The following is a 23,812-nucleotide window of genomic DNA, read 5'->3' as shown; positions in this document are numbered from 1 at the left end:
TCTGGGAATGTGTAGCAGAAGGTGTGCTAAAATGTGCTTTCTTCTGGATCTTCCAGGTGTCACAGCAGTTGAAGCGGAGTGGATCCCGGCCCTCCTGCCGCCGTACTGTCACTTTCAGAAACCCCTGGAGGACCCTCCCCCGGCCTACTGTTGTGAAAGCGGCCGTGTCAGGTGTCATCGGCCCAGCGTGTTTTGTGAGTGTTGGGAAATGGGAAATCTCAGCTTGCTCAGGGCGTAGCAGCTGTATGTAGCACCTCTTCGCTCCTGTAGGTTAAGATGATATGGAAAGTATAGGACCAGGCCGGGCGGCGCCGAGATGGCGGGCACCGTGGAGCGCGTGACGGAGGGTGGCTGGGAGACGCTGCCACTGGCGCTGCACCTGCGTGTCATCATCATCATCAATCGTATTTATTGAGTGCTTACTGTGTGCAGAGCACTGTACTAAGCGCTTGGGAAGTACAAGTTGGACCCGTGCAGGTCTGGTCCGCCCCACCCTGCCCCGCACAGCACAGCCATTAGTGAAGCCGTGTGGAAACAGTCCGGGCTGGGGTCGGAGGTCCTGGGTTCTAATCCCCCCTCTGCCGCTTAGTCGGCTGGGTGACCTTCACTTCACTTCTCTAGGCCTCAGTGACCTCATCTGGAAAATGGGGATGATGATGATATTTGGTAAGCGCTTACTATGTGCTAAGCGCTGGGATAGATACAAGGTGATCAGGTTGTCCCACATGGGACTCACAGTCTTCATCCCAGTTTTACAGATGAGATAACTGAGGCCCAGAGAAGTAAAGTGACTTGCCCAAGGTCACACAGCAGACAAGTGGCAGAGCGGGATTAGAACCCACGTCCTTTGACTCCCAAGCTCGGGCTCTTGCCACTAAGCCATGCTGCTTTTGTGAGCCCCACGTGGGACAGTCTGATTACCTTGTGTCTGCCCAGCTAGGTAGCTGTCTAAAGAGCTATAATTCTATTTATTCTGATGGTATTGTTCACCTGTTTACTTGTTTTGTCTGTCTCCCCGTTCTAGACTGTGAGCCCGTTGTTGGGTAGGGACCGTCTCTGTTGCCAGATTGTACTTTCCAAGTGCTTAGTTCAGTGCTCTGCACACAGTAAGCACTCAATTAATACGATTAAATGAATGAAATACCAAGGCACATGATGAGGGTTCCTTACTCTTAGGGTTGCCACTACAAAAGCATCAGCATCTGGCAAAACGAGTAAGCTCATTTTCTAGACTGAATGCTCATTGCAGGCAAGGAATGTTTCTGTTACATTGTTGTTTTTACTCTCCCAGCACTAAGTACACTTCCCTGCAGACAGTAGCACTCAGTAAATACGATTGATTCATGTATTCTGCATCGATATATTCTGCACCTGGCTATGGAGGCATTCAGATGAACTGAGAAATTCACGTGTCTGAGCCTTGAACAAAGTGAGGCAGATAAGAACCATTTGAGGGTGCTCAGTCAAATTCCGCTTCTCCCAAGATTGCAGCAGAAGGTGGACTTTGTGTCTTCATCGTTAAAAAATGGTTCCTGTTGGTATCATTCATTCATTGTCGTATTTATTGAGTGCTTACTGTGTGCAGAGCACTGTACTAAGCCCTTGAAAAGTACAATTTGGCAACAGATAGAGACAATCTGCACCCAACAACGGGCTCACAGTCTAGAAGCAGGGAAACAGACAACATAACAAAATAAAACAGACAGGCATCAGTAGCATCCTATTCTGTCCACGGGCTGTTGGTTTAACTTCAAATGAAAATGACTGCTGAAAGCTACAAGGCTAATTTTCGATCAGTTAAGACTGAAGTGTTTCACCCCCTCCTTCTGCCCCCCTCTTCCTCCCTAAGGCCTAAGAAAAACCCTTTTCCTGCAGCAGCCTAGCTGGGAGCGGTGGAACCATTTTCAGCTGTGATATTTTTGGTGAATGTGTAGTACAGTGAGATTGACCATTACAGAAAGCAGTCACCACAGACAAGGGTGAGGTTGGCACTCTGTCCAAAGCAGCACAAAGCCCTTTGGGAAATTTGCTTCAAGTCAATTTTGTAGGGTGCTGCAAAATCCAGGGATGTCATCATAACCAGGTGTCCTGAAAATTTTGTATCTGTTCTTTTGGAGAGGAGCAGCAGCAAGAGAAACCTCTCCCCGTCCCCTACTTTCATAGCTGTAGATTTGGTGTTTCGTGCCTCTTTCTAATCTAGACTTCTGGCAGTTCAGACCTCCTCCTGCTGTGTTACACCGAAACCTTTACCTTCCTAGTTACATTCTCAAGCCTTCTGTCCTTTCAGATCGTGTTGGTTGGGAGCTCCCTGCTGTTGAAGTGGATTACCCAGAGGGGATTGAACGCTACAAATACTTCGCCAAGTTTTTACTGCAAGGAAAGGTAAATCCTGTTGGCACCTTCCTGTTTTGGTGTCATTTTCTGACAGTCCCGGTGTCCTCTGATGGGGTGGTGTTCTCTTGCTCTGTAGGTCTTTCCCAAACTCGCCTCCTACAGCAACTGTTTGCTGTCCAACCCAGTCACGATGTTGAAGACGTGGGCCAAGTAAGTGTTCATTAAATTAAGCAGTGAGGGCCGTGGGGGCCCACTCTGCAGGTGTGATGGTGTCCCTGTGGCTGTTAGTGCTGGATGCCCATATGGTTCATTCCAGGGCTCTCACAAGACCTGAGGGTTTGCAGCTGGAGCCCAGGAGATCCTGTCCGTGACCTGGCAGCTCTTTGAAACCTGCCTCTTCCAGCCTTCATCTCCCCTGAAATCCCTGCGTACTTTTTGCTCCTGTGATCATGGATAAAACTTGGTCCTTCTGGTGGGGGGCAAACTCTTGTTGTTGTTTTTTCCCCTCACTTGGGAGTTGAAGCAGAGAATTCTTTGGAGGGGTCCTGGGAAAGCATAAAGCCCACAGTGCCGGGTCTGCATGGGCCAATTTAAGATTGGAGTCAAATCATTTAATGGGCATTACCTGTGTCTTCACAGTGCTAGAAGTGCTGACTCTGCTGGCTGTTATGTATTGGAAGATTTGGTATTACATTGGGACCATGGGCATGTCACCTCTCTGGGCCTCAGTTTCCTCATCTTTCAGAATAGGGTAGTTGCTGCTTCTTAAAGCGTGTTATAAGGCTAAAATGTGGCACCTGACATGAAAGCGCTTTAGAAGAATAAAAATGATGTACAAATTCAAGGAAGTATTTTCTCAGGTAAACTCATTCTAAGGAAGATAGACAGTATATAAAAAAATACAATTTTCCATCAACCCTCTTGGGTGTTTTCCCTTCCTTGCCTGTTTGTAAGTGCCTACCTGGAAACCAGGCTTCCTTAATGAGCAGAGATCAGGCTTCCTTAAACAAGGTTTTGTGAACCCCTGTGGGACAACTTGATCACCTTGTAATCTCCCCAGTGCTTAGAACGGTGCTTTGCACATAGTAAGCGCTTAACAAATACCATCATTATTATTATTATTATGGTCATAACAGTACACCATCCACATGTAGCTGTTCAATGCAGTTTGGTGAAATGAGGTGCCCGTTCCTCTTAAAGCGATGTGTGATGTTTTTTGGTGAAACATTCATCTTTAGACTCCAGCCCAGAACTGAGATACTCCTCAAAGCCCTCGTTTCTGAAAACGCCTATTGCCGAGATGCCGTGCTGAGTGCTTGGAAGAAAGATCCGAAATGTAAGTGTGGAAATTAGCCCAGATGAAACTTTCCCCCATGCCCTCCCCAGATTATCATGGTTAATTATGGTACTATTTCAGTATCTACTCCCAAGCACTGGGTTATATGCTGAGTAGTCCCAGGAAAATGGGCAGGGATCATGTCACTTTCTCTATTATGCACTCCCTAGCACTTCGTACAGGACTATGCACACAGTAAGCACTCAAATCTCGTTAATAAACTCACTGAAAATCAGATTGGACTCAGTCCCTGTTCTAACTGGGGTTCACGGTCCAAGACGTAGGGGCCTTCTACAGCGCATGGCCCCAATACAAGGATATGGAGTGAGCCAACCAGTTTAGTTTTTCTAGTTGATAGCTTAGAAGTAGCATGGCCTAGTGGATAGGGCACGGGCTGTATCTACCCCAGCACTTAGAACAGTGCCTGGCACGTAGTAAGTGCTTAACAAATACCATAAAACAAAGAAACAAAAAATGCCATCAGCTATCTTTAATCCCTGAATTTGACACTGTCCTCCTCCGTCAACCCTGTCCTCCGCACATCTTTCCTGTCATTATTGACAACACCACTATCCTCCCTGTCCCTCAAGCCTACAGTTGTCATTATCCTTGACTTGTCTCTCTCATTCAACCCACATATTCATATTCTGTCATCAAGTCCTGTGAGTTCTGCCTTCTACCGTTTCTCTCCAACTGAACTGCTACTATGCTGATCCAAGCACTTATCTTATCCCACCGTGACTAACTGCACCTGCCTCCTCCCTGACCTCTCTGCCTCCTGTCTCTCCCCGCTCTAGTCCATGCTTCACTCCACCGCCCACATTTTTTTCTAAAAAGAGGTTTAGTCCACATCTCCCCACTCTTCGAGAACCTCCAGTGGTTGCCCAGCCACCTCTGCCCCAAACAGAAACTCTTCAGCATTCAATCAGCTCACCCACCCCTTCCTAAGGTATCTCACTGATTTCCTTCTACAACCCAACCCACACATTTTGCTCTTAATGCCAACCTACCCACTGTACTTCCATTTTGTCTGTCTCCCTGTTGACCACTTGCCCACATCTCCCTCTTGCCTGGAACTCCCTTGTTCATATCTAACAGACTACCTCTCTCTCCATCTTCAAGGCCTTATTAAAATCAAATCTTGTCCCAGAGGCCTTCCCCGAATAGGCCATCTTTTTCCCACTCCCTTTCCCTTTTGCTTTATCTATGCACTTGGATTTATATCCCTTAAGCACTTGATATCCACCCCACCCTCAGTCCCACAGCACTTATATACTTATCTGTAATGTATTTACATTGTCTGTCTTCCTCCCTAGACTGCAAGTTCCCTGAGGGAAGGGAACAGGTCTTCCAATTCATGTATTGCACTCTCCCAGGCGCTTAGAACAGTGCTTTGCATGCAGTAAATGCTCAGTAAATACCATTGCTTGATTGAATGAAAACCGGTTAATGGCCACCAATCTCGTTTCAGATTTGTTATCCGCCTATTGCGAGTGGATCCCGCAGGCCATGCATGCTGACGTCACCAAAGCCTGGCCACCCATCCAAACATGAGCCTTCAGATGTGTCCTCTGCTCCAGCTGGTGCCTTTGATCCTGACACCTTGGAATCTCACCTGGAAGAAATCTTCATTTCCGTGGGTTTTTGTTTTTTTAACTGAGAGACTGCTTCCCTGAGTGGGCTCTGTCCTGTTGGACTACGGATTCTCCTCGCTTGCTCTGAAGAGGCAAGATGAACTAAATATGTGCGGGCACAAATCCAAAATGTTTATTTCCCTATTGTATGCAGAAGACACTCAGTCCCAGTGTACAGTTCTCCCATTTTACAGTTTTGTAATATTTATTCCTAATGGACAGTTTTACGCATCTTGTTGGTATTTATTCATCCAAGTTTTAGAAATGTGCTCTTTAGACTATGTTAGTCGCTAGCACTCTGGCAGGTCTTGTTGATTTGCGTGAGCCCATGGGCCCAAGTCCGTGAGCTGGGGGGGCCATGGTGCCCCCTCACCCCAAAAAACACACACACACACAAACACTCACTTCTAGTGCCATTTTGGGCCACAGTGACCACAGCTACTAGGACGGTGCAGTCAGTGCCTGTGCAGTGTGATTTTTTTTTTTTTCCTAGTAGGCTACCGGTACCTAAAAGTCTCAGCAACCGATGGGACAACCCTCAAGCCTCTGCCAGCGTGTGTATTTCTGGCATGAAAATATGTGACACGTTTCTTCTCCTTTCAAAACGAAGGTCTCTCTTATATTATCATGTGCAGCCTCCATTTCAGATTTTCCGAATCTAATGGCTTGAAGTGTCCCGGTGATATGGTCTCTGACCAAAGCCTGGAATACACTTCTGAACCCCACAAATCCCTCGAGCAGCTCTGACGTCTGGATAGCTGAAGCGAGTTTCTCATTGGCAAGGATGCACTTAGTCCAATGCCCTGCACACAGTAACCACAGTAACTGCTCAAAGAATACCATGGGATTGGCTCATTGAGAGTGAAATTCATTCATTCACTCAATTGTATTTATTGAGCACTTACTGTGTGCAGAGCACTGTACTAAGCACTTGAGAAGTAGAAGTCGGCAACATATACAGATGGCCCCTACCCAGATGGCATTAGACAAACTTGGATTCTTGGGGAGGATTTTAACTCACTGAGGAGCTTGGCTTTAAATAGTGGTAGTTTTTTCCTCTGAGTTGGATCTGCAGGAATATATCAGTGTTTCCTGGAGGGAGGAACTGCCCCTTCTTTCCCGAAAATAAAGATTCATAATGTTTCCAGTGAGCAGAGCCTAGCCTAGACCTGTGGTAAGAAGGATTTTCCCCCTCCATGCCTACTGGGAGTAATGAGAGGACATTCAACCAGCATTCAAGCCATTGACGGTATTTACAAAAAGGTGGCAAGCTTTTCATAGGTGATCTGATGTGAACAGTCAAGAATAGGGATGAAGTAAAGTATGTTATGTATACATATAGAGCACTGTTCTGTGGTATTTTAATATGATTAATAGGATTAGTGTGTGTTTCAAAATAGGGCCTTCAGATCGGGCCCTAATTTAATCCACACAGATGAGAAACGATTGTGTTGTTAAAAACATCTCCCATGGTCATGTTATAATATCTAACAAGTCACACAGCCAGGAAGTCACCATTTTCTTTTTTTTAAATGTTATTTGGTTAGTGCTTACTGTGTGCCAGCACTGTACTAAGCACTGTGGCTAGTATGTAGAGTCTTCCTGTGTGTTGTGGTTTAAGCCTCTTTCCTTTTATTCTGGTCTCAGCTGAGATGGAGAACAACTCTGTCCTGATGCCTCTCTCCCTTCTTCCCTTCGTTCTTTTCTCCCCTTCACTCCTTTCCTCCCTTCAACTATCTATTCACACTATGGTATTCTTCCTTTTCTGGGAGATTATTCTGACCCTGTATTAGAAGCAATAAACCAAGCCTTTCTTCAGCAGTCGAAAATCAGAGACTGCGGCTCAGTGCAATTGCACAGGTTCTGGCCTTGTCTTCCACATTAGATGTTTAACTTGTGGGCTGGGATCCTGTGAGCCCACTGTTGGGTAGGGACCGTCTCTATATGTTGCCAATTTGTACTTCCCAAGTGCTTAGTACAGTGCTCTGCACATAGTAAGCGCTTAATAAATATGATTGATTGGTTGTTATTCTGTGCCTCCCAAGCCCCCAGGACAGTGGCCAGCATGAAGTGGGTACTGCACTGTTCTAAGCACTGGAAAAGTGGTTTTTGTAAAGCACTTACTTTATGCCAAGCACTGTTCTAAATGCTGGGGTAGATACAAGGTAATTAGGTTGTCCCACGTGGGGCTCACATTCTTAATCCACATTTTACAGATGAGGTAACTGAGGCACAGAGGAGTTAAGTGACTTGCCCAAAGTCACACACCTGATAAGCGGCAGAGCTGGGATTAGAACCCACAACCTCTGACCCCCCCAAGCCTGTGTTCTTTGCACAAAGCCATGCTGGTTCTGTGTTCTAGTCCCTGCCCTGCCACTTGTCTGCTGTGTGACCTTGAGCAAGCCACTTCACTTCTGTGTCTGTTAACTCATCTGTGCGGTGGAGATTAAGCCTATGAACTCCATGTGGGACATGGACTGTGTCCAACCTGATGAGCTTGTATCCATAGTGCCTAGCACATAGCCTTAGCACATACCATTAAAAAAAAAAAAAGGAAAAGCTGTACAGATGATAATTTGATATGGGCCCAGGCCCCTAAGACTCCCAATCTAAGGATAAAGGGGAAAGGGTGACAGGCACGTAAAAGGTCAAACAATAAAAATGCCAAAATACAAGGCAGACTATGATGGATAGAATAAAAGCTCTAGAGCACTGGGGCTTGAGGAGCAGTCTCAAATATTTCAGCACTCAGGGCTGTCCAGAATACAACATTTAGAATAGCCACTGCTTCAGACTTCCTAACAAAGTAGTAGCAAGACCTCCTACTGTGTGCAAGGCGCTGCTAAATGCTGGGAAAAGAATACATGGAAGAGGATTAAACACAATCCCTGGCCCTCCAGAGGCTTCCAGTAACTCAGAGAGGAGTTTGGCAAGAGACATAAAAGGAAAGAGAAAAACAGAAATCCCAAAATAAATGGCAAAGCTTAGAGTGTGCTGTGTCCTCTTCTGGAGAAGGGTTTGAGGGGAGCTTGGTGTGGGGCAAGGCGATCCTTAGGTCTTCAGTGGTAAAGCAGTCAGCTCTTGTGCCGCTGCCATTTCCTTCCTCTTGTAAAGAATTTTGAAGTGATGGAAATAAGTGTTTATAGAGGGTTGGAGAAGCAGCGTGGCTTAATGGAAAGAGCATGGGCTTTGGAGTGAGAGGTCATGGGTTCAAATCTTGGCTCCGCCACTTAGCTGTGTAACTTTGGGCAAATCACTTAACTTCTCTGGGCCTCAGTTACCTCATCTGCAAAATGGGGATTAAGACCGTGAGCCCCCTTGGTATAACCTGATCACCTTGTAACCTCCCCAGCGCTGTGCACGTAGTAAGTGCTTAATAAATGCCGTTATTATTATTAACGCTTTTAAGAAGGGAAGTGAGGTGGTATCCATCTCGGGCCCCTAAGGCGCTCACTAAGGAGGGGGAGAACTGGCTTAAGGAAGAATAAGGATTAAGCGAAATCAATCAGTGAACAGAGCGAGGGCAACCAAAACAAGCTACAACCCAACACTGCTGAAGGAATGGTTTTTAGGCTTCTCACAGCTCCTCAGCTCGACAGACACAACTTTGCAATGTTCCAATAGTTGAGGGGGTGTGGCAGCTCTACTTTGTGTCTGTGGTTGAAGAGGATGGTGACCAGAGACCTCAGGGCAAGGGGGAACCCCTGAGGGCTTGTGGCCACCCCAGGTCCAATCAATCAATCAATCAATCGTATTTATTGAGTGCTTACTATGTGCAGAGCACTGTACTAAGTGCTTGGGAAGTACAAATTGGCAACACATAGAGACAGTCCCTACCCAACAGTGGGCTCACAGTCTAAAAGGGGGAGACAGAGAACAGAACCAAACATACCAACAAAATAAAATAAATAGGATAGAAATGTACAAGTAAAATAAATTAATAAATAAATAAATAGAGTAATAAATATGTACAACCATATATACATATATACAGGTGCTGTGGGGAAGGGAAGGAGGTAAGATGGGGGGATGGAGAGGGGGACGAGGGGGAGAGGAAGGAAGGGGCTCAGTGTGGGAAGGCCTCCTGGAGGAGGTGAGCTCTCAGCAGGGCCTTGAAGGGAGGAAGAGAGCTAGCTTGGCGGAGGGGCAGAGGGAGGCCATTCCAGGCCCGGGGGATGACGTGGGCCGGGGGTCGACGGCGGGACAGGCGAGAACGAGGTACAGTGAGGAGATTAGCGGCGGAGGAGCGGAGGGTGCGGGCTGGGCTGGAGAAGGAGAGAAGGGAGGTGAGGTAGGAGGGGGCGAGGGGATGGACAGCCTTGAAGCCCAGGGTGAGGAGTTTCTGCCTGATGCACAGATTGATTGGTAGCCACTGGAGATTTTTGAGGAGGGGAGTGACATGCCCAGAGCGTTTCTGGACAAAGATAATCCGGGCAGCAGCATGAAGTATGGTCCAGGTCCAGGTCCAGGTCATGCTGGTGGCAGGGGATGCGCCTCGCTCCCTGGACTTTGGGGCTCAGATCCATCCACGAATCTACAGCCCATCATTGAAGCATCTATTTAATCCCTTCTTTAATAATAGTAATGGCATTTATTAAGCGCTTACTATGTGCAAAGCACTGTTCTAAGCACCGGGGGGGGATACAAGGTGATCAGGTTGTCCCATGTGGGGCTCACAGTCTTAATCCCCATTTTCCAGATGAGGTAACTGAGGCACAGAGAAGTTAACTGACTTGCCCAAAGTCACACAGCGGACCAGTGGCAGGGCCGGGATTTGAACCAACAACCTCTGACTCCAAAGCCCGTGCTCTTTCCACTGAGCCATGCTGCTTCTTTAGCCTTCTATCCTCTGTCATTGCTCGCTTAATAATCTAATAATAATAATTGTGCTATTGGTTAAGCGTTTACCATGTGCCAAGCACCGTACTAAGCACTGGGATGGATTCAAGCAAATTGAGTTGGACACAGTCCCTGTCCCATGTGGGGTTCACAGTCTTAATCCCCATTTTACAGATTAGATAATCGAAGCACAGAGAACCTCTCAAACCTCGGACTTTGGAGTCAGAGCTCATGGGTTTGAATCCTGGCTCTGCCACTTGTCAGCTGTGTGACTTAGGGTAAGTCACTTAACTTCTCTGGGCCTCAGTTACCTCATCTGTAAAATGGGGATGAAGACTGTGAGCCCCCTGTGGGACAACCTGATCACCTTGTATACCCCCAGTGCTTAGAACGGTGCCTTGCACATAGTAAGCGCTTAATAAATGCCATTATTTTTTAAAAAACCCACTGAAAGTACTGCCAGGCACAGCCGCAGACCTATTGCTCTTGGTTATGAGTGACTTCCTGTGAAGGAGTGTTTCCTTTAATTTTTCTTGAACCTACCACCTTAAAACTTCAGTAATAATAATGATGGCATTTATTAAGTGCTTACTATGTGCAAAGCACTGTTCTAAGCGCTGGGGAGGTTACAAGGTGATCAGGTTGTCCCACGGGGTGGGGGTGGGGGGGGCTCACAGTCTTAATCCCCATTTTACAGATGAGGTAAGTGAGGCCCAGAGAAGTGAAGTGACTTGCCCAAAATCACACAGCTGATAATTGGCAGAGCTGGGATCTGACCCCATGACCTCCGACTCCAAAGCCCGGGCTCTTTCCACTGAGCCATGCTGCTTCTCTGTAGATACCCTTCAACCTGTTGCCAAGGGATTTGGTGAATGACAATTCTGTATTCACTAGGTCTACTCCATTATTTTGTAGGCTTCTTACCTCCTTCCCTTCCCCACAGCATCTGTATATATGTATATATGTTTGTACATATTTATTACTCTATTTATTTTATTTGTACATATCTATCCTATTTATTTTATTTTGTTAGTATGTTTGGTTTTGTTCTCTGTCTCCCCCTTTTAGACTGTGAGCCCACTGTTGGGTAGGGACTGTCTCTATGTGTTGCCAATTTGTACTTCCCAAGCACTTAGTACAGTGCTCTGCACATAGTAAGCGCTCAATAAATACAATTGATGATGGTGATTACTCTATTTTACTTGTACATATCTATTCTATTTTATTTTGTTAGTATGTTTGGTTTTGTTCTCTGTCTCCCCCCTTTAGACTGTGAGCCCACTGTTGGGTAGGGGCTGTCTCTATATGTTGCCAATTTGTACTTCCCAAGCGCTTAGTCCAGTGCTCTGCACATAGTAAGCGCTCAATAAATACGATTGATGATGATGATTACTCTATTTATTTTACTTGTACATATCTATTCTATTTTATTTTGTTAGTATGTTTGGTTTTGTTCTCTGTCTCCCCCTTTTAGACTGTGAGCCCACTGTTGGGTAGGGGCCGTCTCTATATGTTGCCAATTTGTACTTCCCAAGCGCTTAGTCCAGTGCTCTGCACATAGTAAGCGCTCAATAAATATGATTGATGATGATGATGATGGATGTTCCCACTTCAAGCCTCCCTCTGCCACAGATCCTGCTGCCAAGTTTCACCGTTCAGACACGGCAGCAGGTTTCCTCTTCATCTGAGAGGGAAACTCAAAGGCTTTGGAGCTTGTGGGAAGGTTTAGAGGTCCTTCCAGGAAAACATTTCAGAATCGTACAGGATCGGTGGTTCCACAAAATGACATCTGTGATGCCATCATATGACACTGCATGCCTAGCCTAAGGGGTGAAACGTCTGGTACAGGGGAGGGCCACCAGTGACCACCCTCCATCTGAGCTTTTGTCATTCTTGACATTACATGACGATGTACTGAGCTACGTGTTGAGGAAAAATGTGATAAAAATTAGTAAGGGTGGTCCCCTCCCTCAAGGGGCTCACTGTCTAACTTCTAAGAAGGCAAAGCACAAAAGTCAAACTCAAGAAATCCTGATGAAATCCATAACACAGTAACAAAACGAACTTCAATCAATCCATCACGTTAATGGAATATTTACGGTGTGCGGAGCGCTGTCCTAAGCACTTAGGGAAGTACCAAGGGGAAGTACCAAGTATCAGGGGAAGCAGCATGGCTCAGTGGAAAGAGCCCGGGCTTTGGAGTCAGAGGTCATGGGTTCAAATCCCAGCCAATTGTCAGGGCTCACTGTCTAAATTCTAAGGAGGCAAAGCACAAAAGTCAAACTCAAGAAATCCTGATGAAATCCGTAACACAGTAACAAAACGAACTTCAATCAATCCATCACGTTAATGGAATATTTACGATGTGCGGAGCGCTGTCCTAAGCACTTGGGCAAGTACCAAGGGGAAGTACCAAGTATCAGGGGAAGCAGCATGGCTCAGTGGAAAGAGCCCAGGCTTTGGAGTCAGAGGTCATGGGTTCAAATCCCGGCTCCGCCAATTAGCTGTGTGACTTCGGGCAAGTCACTTAACTTCTCTGGGCCTCAGTTACCTCATCTGTAAAATGGGGATTAAAACTGTAAGTCCCCCGTGGGACAACCTGATCACCTTGTAACCTCCCCAGCGCTTAGAACAGTGCTGTGCACATAGTAAGTGCTTAACAAATGCCATCATTATTATTATTATTATTACCATATAAAAGACTTGGTAGACATGTTTCATGTTTGTTTATTGTTGACTGTATTCTCCCAAGTGCTTAGTACAGTGCTCCACACACAGTAAGTGCTCAATAAATATCATCATCATCATCATCATTATTGAGCGCTTACTATGTGCAGAGCACTGTACTAAGCGCTTGGGAAGTACAAGCTGGCAACATATAGAGACAGTCCCTACCCAACAGTGGGCTCACAGTCTAAAAGGGGGAGACAGAGAACAAAACCAAACATACTAACAAAATAAAATAAATAGAATAGATATGTACAAGTAAAATAAATAAATAAATAAATAAATAAATAGAGTAATAAATATGTACAAACATATATACATATATACAGGTCAGTCAGTCAGACAAACATCAAGATAACAAGGCAATCACTTTGAACTTACTGTATATATGTATATATGATTGTACATATTTATTACTCTATTTTACTTGTACATATCTATTCTATTTATTTTATTTTGTTAGTATGTTTAGTTTTGTTCTCTGTCTCTCCCTTCTACACTGTGAGCCCACTGTTGGGTAGGGACTGTCTCTATATGTTGCCAGCTTGTACTTCCCAAGCGCTTAGTACAGTGCTCTGCCCACAGTAAGTGCTCAATAAATACGATTGATTGATTGATTGATCAGCTTGCATCCTCCCCAGCGCTTAGAACAGTGCTTTGCACATAGTAAGCGCTTAATAAATGCCATTATTATTATTATTGAATGAGTGAAAGAACGAATGCTGGGGGGGGCTGAGAGGGGAGTGGAAAAAAGGGAGCAAATCCAAGGGCAAGGGCAACCACAGAAGGGAGCGGGAGAAGAGGAAATGGGAACTTAGTTAGGAAAGGCCTCTTGGAGGCCTTGTACTTCCCAAGCGCTTAGTACAGTGCTCTGCACACAGTAAGCGCTCAATAAATGCGATTGATGATGATGTGCCTTCAATAAGGCTTTGGAGGAGGGGAGAGTGGGGAGAGACTGTCGCAAAAGAAGAGGGAGGGCATTCCAGGCCAGAGGCAGGACGTTAGACTGTGAGCCCACTGTTGGGTAGGGACCGTCTCTATATGTTGCCAATTTGTACTTCCCAAGCGCTTAGTACAGTGCTCTGCACATAGTAAGCGCTCAATAAATACGATTGATGATGATGATGATGCGAGGTCAACGGTGAGACAGGGATGGAGGTACAATGAGTAGGATGGCATTAGAGGACAGAAGTGTGCCAGCGTGGCTCACTGGAAAGAGCCCATGCTTTGGAGTCAGAGGTTGTGGGTTCAAATCCCAGCTCTGCCAACAGTCAGCTGTGTGACTTTGGGCAAGTCACTTCACTTCTCTAGGCCTCAGTTACCTCACCTGGAAAATGGGGATTAAGACTGTGAGCCCTCTGTGGGACAACCTGATCACCTTGTAACCTCCCCAGCGCTTAGAACAGTGCTTTGCACATAGTAAGCGCTTAATAAATGCCATCAGCCACGCTGCTCCCTTTGATTAATTAATGACTGAGCCCCCTCCTTCCTTTCCCCATCCCCCTCGCCTTACCTCCTTCCCCTCCCCACAGCACCTGTATGTATGTTTGTACGGATTTATTACTCTATTTTATTTGTATATATTTATTCTATTTATTTTATTAATATGTTTTGTTCTCTGCCTCCCCCTTTTAGACTGTGAAGCCGCTGTTGGGTAGGGACCGTCTCTATTTGTTGCCAACTTGTACTTCCCAAGCGCTTAGTACAGTGCTCTGCACACAGTAAGCCCTCAATAAATACGATTGATTGAATGAATGAATTAGTAGGAGAGTAGGTAGGTGACATAAGAGGGGGCAAGGTGATTTCACTTCCAAATTAGTTCCAACAGCTAACTCTCTTAGAAGCAGCGTGGCTCAGTGGAAAGAGCCCAGGCTTTGGAGTCAGAGGTCATGGGTTCGAATCCCGACTTCACCACATGTCTGCTGTGTAATCTTGGGCAAGTCACTTAACTTCTCTGGGCCTCAGTTACCTCATCTGTCAAATGGGGATTAAGACTGTGAGCCCCACATGGGACAACCTGATCACCCTGTATCTTCCCCAGCGCTTAGAACAGTGCTTTGCACATAGTAAGCATTTAACAAATGCCAATTATTATTATTTAGTATGCCCAATTGCCAGGCTAGGGTTGCTATCATTCAAACATTTTGCCAACATCGGGGTAGTTTAACTGTCTGTTCTTCCTTATATTCATAAATTATCATCATCAATCGTATTTATTGAGCGCTTACTATGTGCAGAGCACTGTACTAAGCGCTTGGGAAGTACAAATTGGCAACATATACAGTCCCTACCCAACAGTGGGCTCACAAACTATCTATATGTGTCCATCTCCCCGTCTAAACTGCAAGCGTACTGTGGGCAGAGAACGCAACTACCAACTCTACTGTACTGCATTCTCCCAAGCTCTTAGTACAGTGCTCTGCACATAGTACGCTCCCCAGCCCCCCCGCCCTACCTCCATCCCCTCCCCACAGCACCTGTATATTCATTCAATCGTATTTATTGAGCGCTTACTGTGTGCAGAGCACTGTACTAAGCGCTTGGGAAGTACAAGTTGGCAACATATACAGACGGTCCCTACCCAACATTGGGCTGTATAGATGTTTGTACAGATTTATCACTCTATTTATTTTACTTGTACGTATTTACTATTCTATTTATTTTGTTAATGATGTGCATTGAGCTTTAATTCTATTTGTTCTGACGACTTAACACCTGTCTACATGTTTTGTTTTGTTGTCTGTTTCCCCCTTCTAGACTGTGAGCCCCGTTGTTGGGTAGGGACCATCTCTGTATGTTTCCAACTTGGACTTCCCAAGCGCTTAGTCCAGTGCTCTGCACACAGTAAGCGCTCAATAAATACGATTGAATGAATGAATAGTAGGCGCTCAATAATCAGTCAATCGTATTTATTGAGCGCTTACTGCGTGCAGAGCACTGTTCTAAGCGCTTGGGAAGTACAAGTTGGCAACACTAAGAATAAGAATCAGCGTGGCTCAGTGGAAAGAGCCCGGCCTTTGGAGTCAGAGGTCATGGGTTCAAATCCCGGCTCCGTCACTTGTCAGCTGTGTGACTTTGGGCAAGTCACTTCACTTCTCTGGGCCTCAGTTCCCTCATCTGCAAAATGGGGATTAAGACTGTGAGCCCCCCGTGGGACAACCTGATCACCTTGTAACCTCCCCAGCTCTTAGAACAGTGCTTTGCACATAGTAAGCGCTTAATAAATGCCATCAAAAAAAAAAGAGCCCCACGTGGGACAACCTGATCACCTTGTATCCCTCCCAGCGCTTAGAACGGTGTTTCGCACATAGTAAGCGCTTAAATTCATTCAATCGTATTTATTGAGTGCTTACTGTGTGCAGAGCACTGGACTAAGCGCTTGGGAAGTCCAAGTTGGCAACATCTAGAGACGGTCCCTACCCAACAGCGGGCTCACCGTCTAGAAGGGGGAGACAGACAACAAAACAAAACATATTAACAAAATAAAATCAATAGAATAAATATGTACAAGCAAAATAAAAAGAGTAATAAATATGTACAAACATATATACTAGGTGCTGTGGGGAGGGGAAGGAGGTAAGGCGGGGGGGATGGGGAGGAGGGGCCAAGGAAGGAGGGTGCTCAGTCTGGAAAGGCCTATGCCATCATAATCAGCGCTTAGAACAGTGCTTTGCACATAGTAAGCGCTTAATAAATGCCATTAAAAATAAATAAATTCAATTATTAAGTAGAACACAACAGTTAGCTGACACGTTCCCTGCCCACAACGAGCTTTTGTACATATCTTACATTTTATACATATACATATACATCTTACATATACATATACATATCTATTTATTTTATTTTGTTAGTATGTTTGGTTTTGTTCTCTGTCTCCCCCTTTTAGACTGTGAGCCCACTGTTGGGTAGGGACTGTCTCTATATGTTGCCAATTTGTACTTCCCAAGCGCTTAGTACAGTGCTCTGCACATAGTAAGTGCTCAATAAATACGATTGATTGATTGATTGATTACATCTTATTGTAGCTGAGCACTCCTTCTTCCTGTCTGTAAATTCTTTTATGCGTCTCTCCCCCTAGTTTGTAAACTCTTGAAGGGCAGGGGCTCAATAAATATACTTCTGATGGACAAAGTTGTTTTGGGGAGTCCAGTACGGTTTCACCGATTCTCAGCCTGCATTAAGATTTTCAGCCACCAGGGGGCAGGGTTGGCTGAAGTTGAGGTTCATTCATTCATTCATTCGTTCATTCATTCATTCATTCATTCGTATTTATTTCAATCAATCAATCGTATTTATTGAGCGCTTACTGTGTGCAGAGCACTGTACTAAGCGCTTGGGAAGTACAAGTTGGCAACATATAGAGACAGTCCCTACCCAACAGTGGGCTCACAGTCTAAAGGGGGGAGACAGAAAACAAAACAAAACACAGTGCTTAGAACAGTGCTTTGCACATAGTAAGCGCTTAACAGCTTGCCAACTTGTACTTCCCAAGCGCTTAGTACAGTGCTCCGCACACAGTAAGCGCTCAGTAAATACGACTGAATGACTGAACGAATGAACAAACACCATCATGATTATTATATTAACAAAATAAAATAAATAGGATAGTAAATATGTACAAGTAAAATAAATAAACAAATGGAGTAATGAATACGTACATATATACATAGATACAGGGTTTGCAAACTAGCTTCCGACATTTTAATTCAGCCACTGTTTCTGCCTGTTCCAAGGGATAAAACCGATTCTTTTTTTTTGCGTGTAAAACCAGCCATGGGCTCTGATCTAAATGTAGTCTTCTAATCCGATCGCTTCGACCATTTTCTTTTAAAGAGGTGGAGGAAAAGGAAAAAGACACAGAGTGGAGATGCCGGGGATTGAACCCGGGGCCTCATACATGCAAAGCATGCGCTCTACCACTGAGCTACATCCCCGAACCTGTAAACTGGTGTCAATCCAGCCTACAAGAAGCTTTCTAATTGTCCACCAGTTTTTTTAAACAATAGTTTTAATTTTTCTAGCCTTTTAAAGTTCTATTTGTAGCTACATTAGCAATAGCAATGTTAAATCTTTGCCCCACCTCATTAACTCCCTCTTCCTCTACCATTTGGACCTCAAGCCTGCATTGAAATACTGTTTAGGCCGCCCCTTACAACCTCCATTAGCAAACTTAATTTCATGATCCAGGCAGCCTCGCCTTTTGCTAAATCTACGCAATTCTTTCCCCTGTCGCAATTTTTTCTTGTTAAGGGCGAGGCAGGGTTCGCTAAAGCTATAAGAGTTAAAAAAACAAGGGGTATTTTTAACCACAGTGTCAAGCACTGTTCTGAGCGCTGGGGTAAATTCAGTTCCATCAGCTTAGAGGTGGGAGGAAAAAAAAGCACTGTGGAAGAATGTGAAAGCTGGTGAATAGATGGATCTTTTATTCAATGGGTAGATGGTAACCAGGGTGGGGGGGAACCTGATTTCGTAAAGGGAATTCAGGAAAAGGTAGGGGAAAAAAAACTTCGAAATTAGAAATTTCGTGGGAACAATCCAGTTCTTAGAACAGTGCTTGGTACATAGTAAGCACTTAACAAATACTGTCAATATTATTAATTACATAGAAATAAGATGATTAGGTGGAAATAATATGGACAGTCCTGGAGAAAAACCAAACGCGGCAATTCCTCGTTAGTATAGTGGTAAGTATCCCCGCCTGTCACGCGGGAGACCGGGGTTCGATTCCCCGACGGGGAGGCTGTAATTTTGTTTTTTTTTCCGAGGAAAATCTGGGAATAGAATTAGTTTGAATTCAATATAAATTTGGGAATCATTTTAGCCTGACAGCAAAAAATACATTCCATTTTTTAATTCATTTTAATAATTGTGCTTTGAGATTTTAAAGCTAAATGCCAACCCCACATTTTGCTGAGTAAAAAATTTCAGGCCCAAATAGATTTCAAACTTTTTTATGGTTAATGTGGGATTAGAAGCCACGTTGTCTGATTCCCCAGCACTTTCCACTAGGCTATGCTGCTCCATAGCAGCTTTAAGGTCCTGTGGCCTTTCCTCAGTGCTCCATATGTTGAAGAAAAACTTGTGTGTTTAAGTGAGGTGTCCCATTCATGTTTGTAGAATTTGGTAAAAGTCAGTTGCTATTTTTTTAATGTGATTTCTTCAATAGTTGGTTTGTCATGTCTTCAGCTGTTGGGAGGATTTCTTTGTGTTGAAGGGTTTCATCTTCTACAGTTGAATGTATTTTCCGAGGATTAGCAATGACACTATCTCCTCAGGATTCCCTCCTTGTCTGTGATGAGGTTGAAGTCAACTTCAGTCTTCTGAGGTGCTATGATGGTTTTTATAGGGCCATGTAAATTATTTCTTTTGGTGATCTCTTCAGCTTTGGTATCCTTGATTTGCATATTAAAATATAGGTTTCTGTAAACCTCTCCTGTTAAGATTGTGAAGTACTACAAAATATTGCTAAAGCAATTGTTGTTTCGCAGCAAGTAATGTTTTTAATACCTCAGTCATCTGCATGAAACTAGTCTTGATGGCTTCGACTAGCCATGAAAATGTCTTGACAGCTACCTGGTTGACAGGAACATAGAATAAAAGGCCCATTTCAAGTTTACATTGGAGATTTGCTGGGGTTCTTTGTTCTAACGGGGATCCTGTACTGTTTTTGCAGAAGTCTTTGCTCCCCCTACCATCAGGCTTCCAACCCCATCACTCTCCCAGACTGCCTTCTCTGTGGTCATCAATTCATTCATTCGTTCGTTCATTCAATCGTATTTATTGAGCGCTTACTGTGTGCAGAGCACTATACTGAGCACTTGGGAAGTACAAGTTGTGAACATATAGAGACAGTCCCCACTCAACAACGGGCTCACAGTCTAGAAGGGGGAGACAGACAACAAAACAAACCATATTAACAAAATAAAATAAATAGAATAATAAATATGTACAAGTGAAATAAATAGAGTAATAAATCTGTACAAACATATATACAGGTGCTGTGGGGAGGGGAAGGAGGTAGGGCAGGGGGAAGGGTGGGGGAGAGGAAGGAGGGGGCTCAGTGTGGGAAGGCCTCCTGGAGGAGGTGAGCTCTCAGTAGGGCTTTGAAGGGAGGAAGAGAGCTACCTTGGCAGATGGGCAGAGGGAGGGCATTCCAGGCCAGGGGAAGGACGTGGGCTGGGGGTCGACAGCGGGACGGGCAAGAACGAGGTACAGTTAGGAGGTTAGCGGCAAAGGAGAGGAGGGTGCAGGCTGGGCTGGAGAAGGAGAGAAGGGAGGTGAGGTAGGAGGGGGTGAGGTGATGGACAGCCTTGAAGCCAAGAGTGAGGAGTTTTTGCTTGATTCAAAGGTTAATAGGCAGCCACTGGAGATTTTTGAGGAGGGGAGTAACATGCCCAGAGCATTTCTGCACCAAGATGATCCGGGCAGTAGTGTGAAGTATATAGACTGAAGTGGGGAGAGACAGGAGGATGGGAGATCAGAGAGGAGGCTTATGCAGTAATCCAGTCGGGATTGGATGTGAGGGGTGAACGAGAGAGCAGAGTCGAGGATGACACCAAGGTTGCGGGCATGAGAGACGGAAAGGATGGTAGTGCCGTCTACAGTGATGGGAAGGTCAGGGAGAGGGCTGGGTTTGGGAGGGAAGATAAGGAGTTCAGTCTTGGACATATTGAGTTTTAGATGGCAGGCAGACATCCAGATGGAGACGTCTTGAAGGCAGGAGGAGACACGAGGCTGAAGGGAGGGAGGGAGAGAGAGCAGGGGCAGAGATGTAGATTTGGGTGTCATCAGCGTAGAGATGACAGTTGGAGCCGTGGGAGCGAATGAGTTCACCAAGGGAGTGAGTATAGATAGAGAACAGAAGGAGACCAAGAACTGACCCTTGAGGAGCCCCTACAGTAAGGGGATGGGAGGGGGAGGAGGAGCCCGCAAAGGAGACTGAGAATGAATGGCCGGAGTGTTAAGAGGAGAACCAGGAGAGGACGGAGTCTGTGAAGCCAAGGTTGGATAGCGTGTTGAGGAGATTATAAGAATGGCCTCCTTATAATCAAGCTCAAAGAACTAGACTGTCCTTATCCTCCTTGACCTCTCAAATGTTTGGATTATGTTTTTTTTTTAACTGTGGACAATTTCCTTCTCCTCAAAACACTACCAGGTAGTGCTTTTCCTAACACACAACCCATGTGGCCTAATGGAAAAAACACAGCCCTGGGAGTCCAAGGAACTGAGTTCTAATTCTGACTCTGCCACTTGCTTGCTTTGTAACTTTGAGCAAGTCCTTTAACTCCTCTGTGCCTCAGGTTCCTCATCCTCACAATGGGGATTAAATACCTGTTCTGCCTCCTATATATACACACTGTGAGCCCTGAATGAGAAAGGGAGTGTGTCCAATTTGGTTGGTTTGTATATATTCCACCTTAGTGCAGTGCTTGGCTCAGAGTAAGTGTCCAATCACTTGAGTGAATCAATCACTCAGTGACATTTGTTGAGCACTTACCATGTGCAGAGAAAGCAATGTACTAAGTACTTGGGAGAGCACAGAATGACAGAATTAGCAGACATGTTCCCTGCCCATAATTAGCAAATACCACCACAACAGCACCACCGCAGTAGAGGGGAATGGGGGCACCCCCCCAAGTCTCCAAGTGCCTCTTGTCTCTGGCATGCCTTCCATTCAGCATCAACTCTAGACTGTAAGCTCACTGTGGGCAGGGAATGGGTCAACCAACTCTGTTACCCTTCTCAAGTGCTTATTACAGTGCTCTGCATACAATAACCACTCAATAAATTATTACTCTATTTATTTATTTTACTTGTACATATCTATTCTATTTTATTTTGTTAGTATGTTTGGTTTTGTTCTCTGTCTCCCCCTTTTAGACTGTGATCCCACTGTTGGGTAGGGACTGTCTCTATATGTTGCCAATTTGTACTTCCCAAGCGCTTAGTACAGTGCTCTGCACATAGTAAGCACTCAATAAATACAATTGATGATGATGATGATGATAAATACCAGTGATTGACTGATTAATTGACTGCACTCTGGTAGAAACACAATCTTTGGGTTCCTGCATAGTGTTGGTCTGAAAGAGAGGAGGGAAACTTGGAAGGTTGACATTTAGAGATGGAGCTTCCACTCTTTCAGTGTTCCCTCTCCGACCCCTCTGTGCCACAAGCCTTGGATGAGTTTCCCTAAACCTTCATCTTCCTAGAAGCTCCAGGTCCTGCAGTCTTTCCAGCCTCAGTCTTAGTCACCTGATTGCCACACTGACCCCTCCGGGGTCCATCTCATTAGGGAGAATTATTAGAGCAAAGAGAACCTACTCAACATCAGATTACTGTGAGACTCTGCTAAGCCTTAACATGCATTCTGTGGCTATCAGATGCATGTTGCTAAACATGAGCTCATCATTAAGGAGGAGAATGAATTCCTTTGTGCAGTCAGCCAGAAAGAAGAATCAGCACAAAGATCTGAATAATGAAAGTTCACCAACTCCATAAACCGTATATTTATTAGTACCTGTACCTGTAGGTGATATCTCTCCTTCAACAACCCCTTTATTCAGCAATCCCTTTCCAAAACCTTCTTGCCATATGTAACAATTTGAGAAGAAAAAAAGAAAGCTAATAGTAACTGTGTGAATGTTATTTGCTTAATAGGCTGGGTTACACTTAATGATTTTTTGTTTAAATCTCCCCAAGCCCCCTGACTGTTATGATAGGTATTTATAAAATGCGTATTTGATACCAAACCTGATTAAATGGAGGTTTTGCCTGTAACAGTTTGATGTTGCATTATGACTGTTTCCCCTCAGTCTGACTTTTGACGTGATGGGTGTTTTTCCACAATTTCTTGACTGTGTGCATGCTTGCTTCGTGGACTACGTAATGACAGTCTCCAGATTTCATTATAAATTCTGAGATGGGCGAGGTCTCACCCCAGTTGGTAGAAAGCTAGTTATTTAAGATATTCATTCATTCATTCATTCATTCAACCATATTTATTGGGCAATTACGGTGTGCAAAGCACTGTACCAAGCGCTCGGGAGAGTACAATACAACAACAAATAGACACATTTCTGTCCACAACGAGCTCACAGTCTAGAGGATAGATTTAGAAACAAACCTTCAGGGCTCTTACAAGTTCAAACGGAACCACTGAAGCCAGGTTTACCTCGATTGGGGATAATAATAATAATAATAATGATGGTATTTGTTAAGGGCTTACTATGTGTCAAACACTGTTCTAAGCACTGGGGTAGACACAAGGTAATCAGGTTGTCCCACGTGGGGGGGGGGGTGTCACAGTCTTAATGCCCATTTTACAGCTGGAGTAACTGAGGCACAGAGAAGTTAAGAGAAGCAGCGTGGCTCAGAGGAAAGAGCACGGGATTGGGAGTCAGAGGTCGTGGGTTCTAATCCTAGCTCTGCCACTTGTCAGCTGTGTGACTTTGGGCAGGTCACTTAATCAATCAATCAATCATGTTTATTGAGCACTTACTGTGTGCAGAGCACTGTACTAAGCGCTTGGGAAGTACAAGTTGGCAACAACTTAAATTCTTTGTGCCTCAGTTCCCTCATCTGGAAAATGGGGATTAAGACTGTGAGCCCCATGTGGGACAAGCTAATTACCTTGTATCCCCCCATCGGTTAAAACAGTGCTTGGCACATAGTAAGCGCTTAACAAATGTCATCATTAAGTGACTTGCTCAAGGTCACACAGCAGACAAGAGGCCGATGGGGATTAGAACCCACATCCTCTGACTCTTAAACCTGTTTTTGCCACTAGGCCATGCTGCTTCTCTAGGGATGGGCAATGAGTAAGACTATAAACAGGAAAGAATGAAATAGACCCACCAGAGGTTTTTGAGGAGCAGGGAAACATGTCCTGAGCGCTTTGCAGAAAAATGATCCACGCAGCAGAGTGAAGTATGGACTG

General features: G+C 44.9%; 1 protein-coding gene and 2 non-coding genes across 3 annotated transcripts in view; 2 read left to right on the top strand and 1 right to left on the bottom strand.

Annotated features, from left to right (window-relative positions):
• Positions 1–5,528, top strand: part of DHX37 (DEAH-box helicase 37) — a 46,884-nt gene extending 41,356 nt beyond the window's left edge. Inside the window, exons 23-27 of the mRNA XM_038763310.1 lie at positions 57–194; positions 2,288–2,382; positions 2,471–2,544; positions 3,573–3,670; positions 5,142–5,528. Coding sequence (XP_038619238.1) covers positions 57–194; positions 2,288–2,382; positions 2,471–2,544; positions 3,573–3,670; positions 5,142–5,224 — 488 coding nt within the window. The 3' untranslated portion in view covers positions 5,225–5,528. The remainder of the gene's footprint in view (positions 1–56; positions 195–2,287; positions 2,383–2,470; positions 2,545–3,572; positions 3,671–5,141) is intronic.
• Positions 5,529–17,735: 12,207 nt separating this feature from the next.
• Positions 17,736–17,807, bottom strand: TRNAA-UGC. The gene has a single exon. It is a non-coding gene; the product is annotated as a tRNA-Ala (tRNA).
• A 733-nt stretch (positions 17,808–18,540) lies between these two features.
• TRNAD-GUC lies at positions 18,541–18,612 on the top strand. Its single transcript has one exon. It is a non-coding gene; the product is annotated as a tRNA-Asp (tRNA).
• The last annotated feature ends 5,200 nt before the right edge of the window (positions 18,613–23,812 follow it).

This window comes from Tachyglossus aculeatus, chromosome 21, assembly GCF_015852505.1.
Source record: "Tachyglossus aculeatus isolate mTacAcu1 chromosome 21, mTacAcu1.pri, whole genome shotgun sequence".
In the NCBI taxonomy this organism is placed as follows: Eukaryota; Metazoa; Chordata; class Mammalia; order Monotremata; family Tachyglossidae; genus Tachyglossus; species Tachyglossus aculeatus.
Note: the sequence above shows the minus strand (reverse complement) of the source record. Positions and strands in the feature narration are given on the sequence as shown.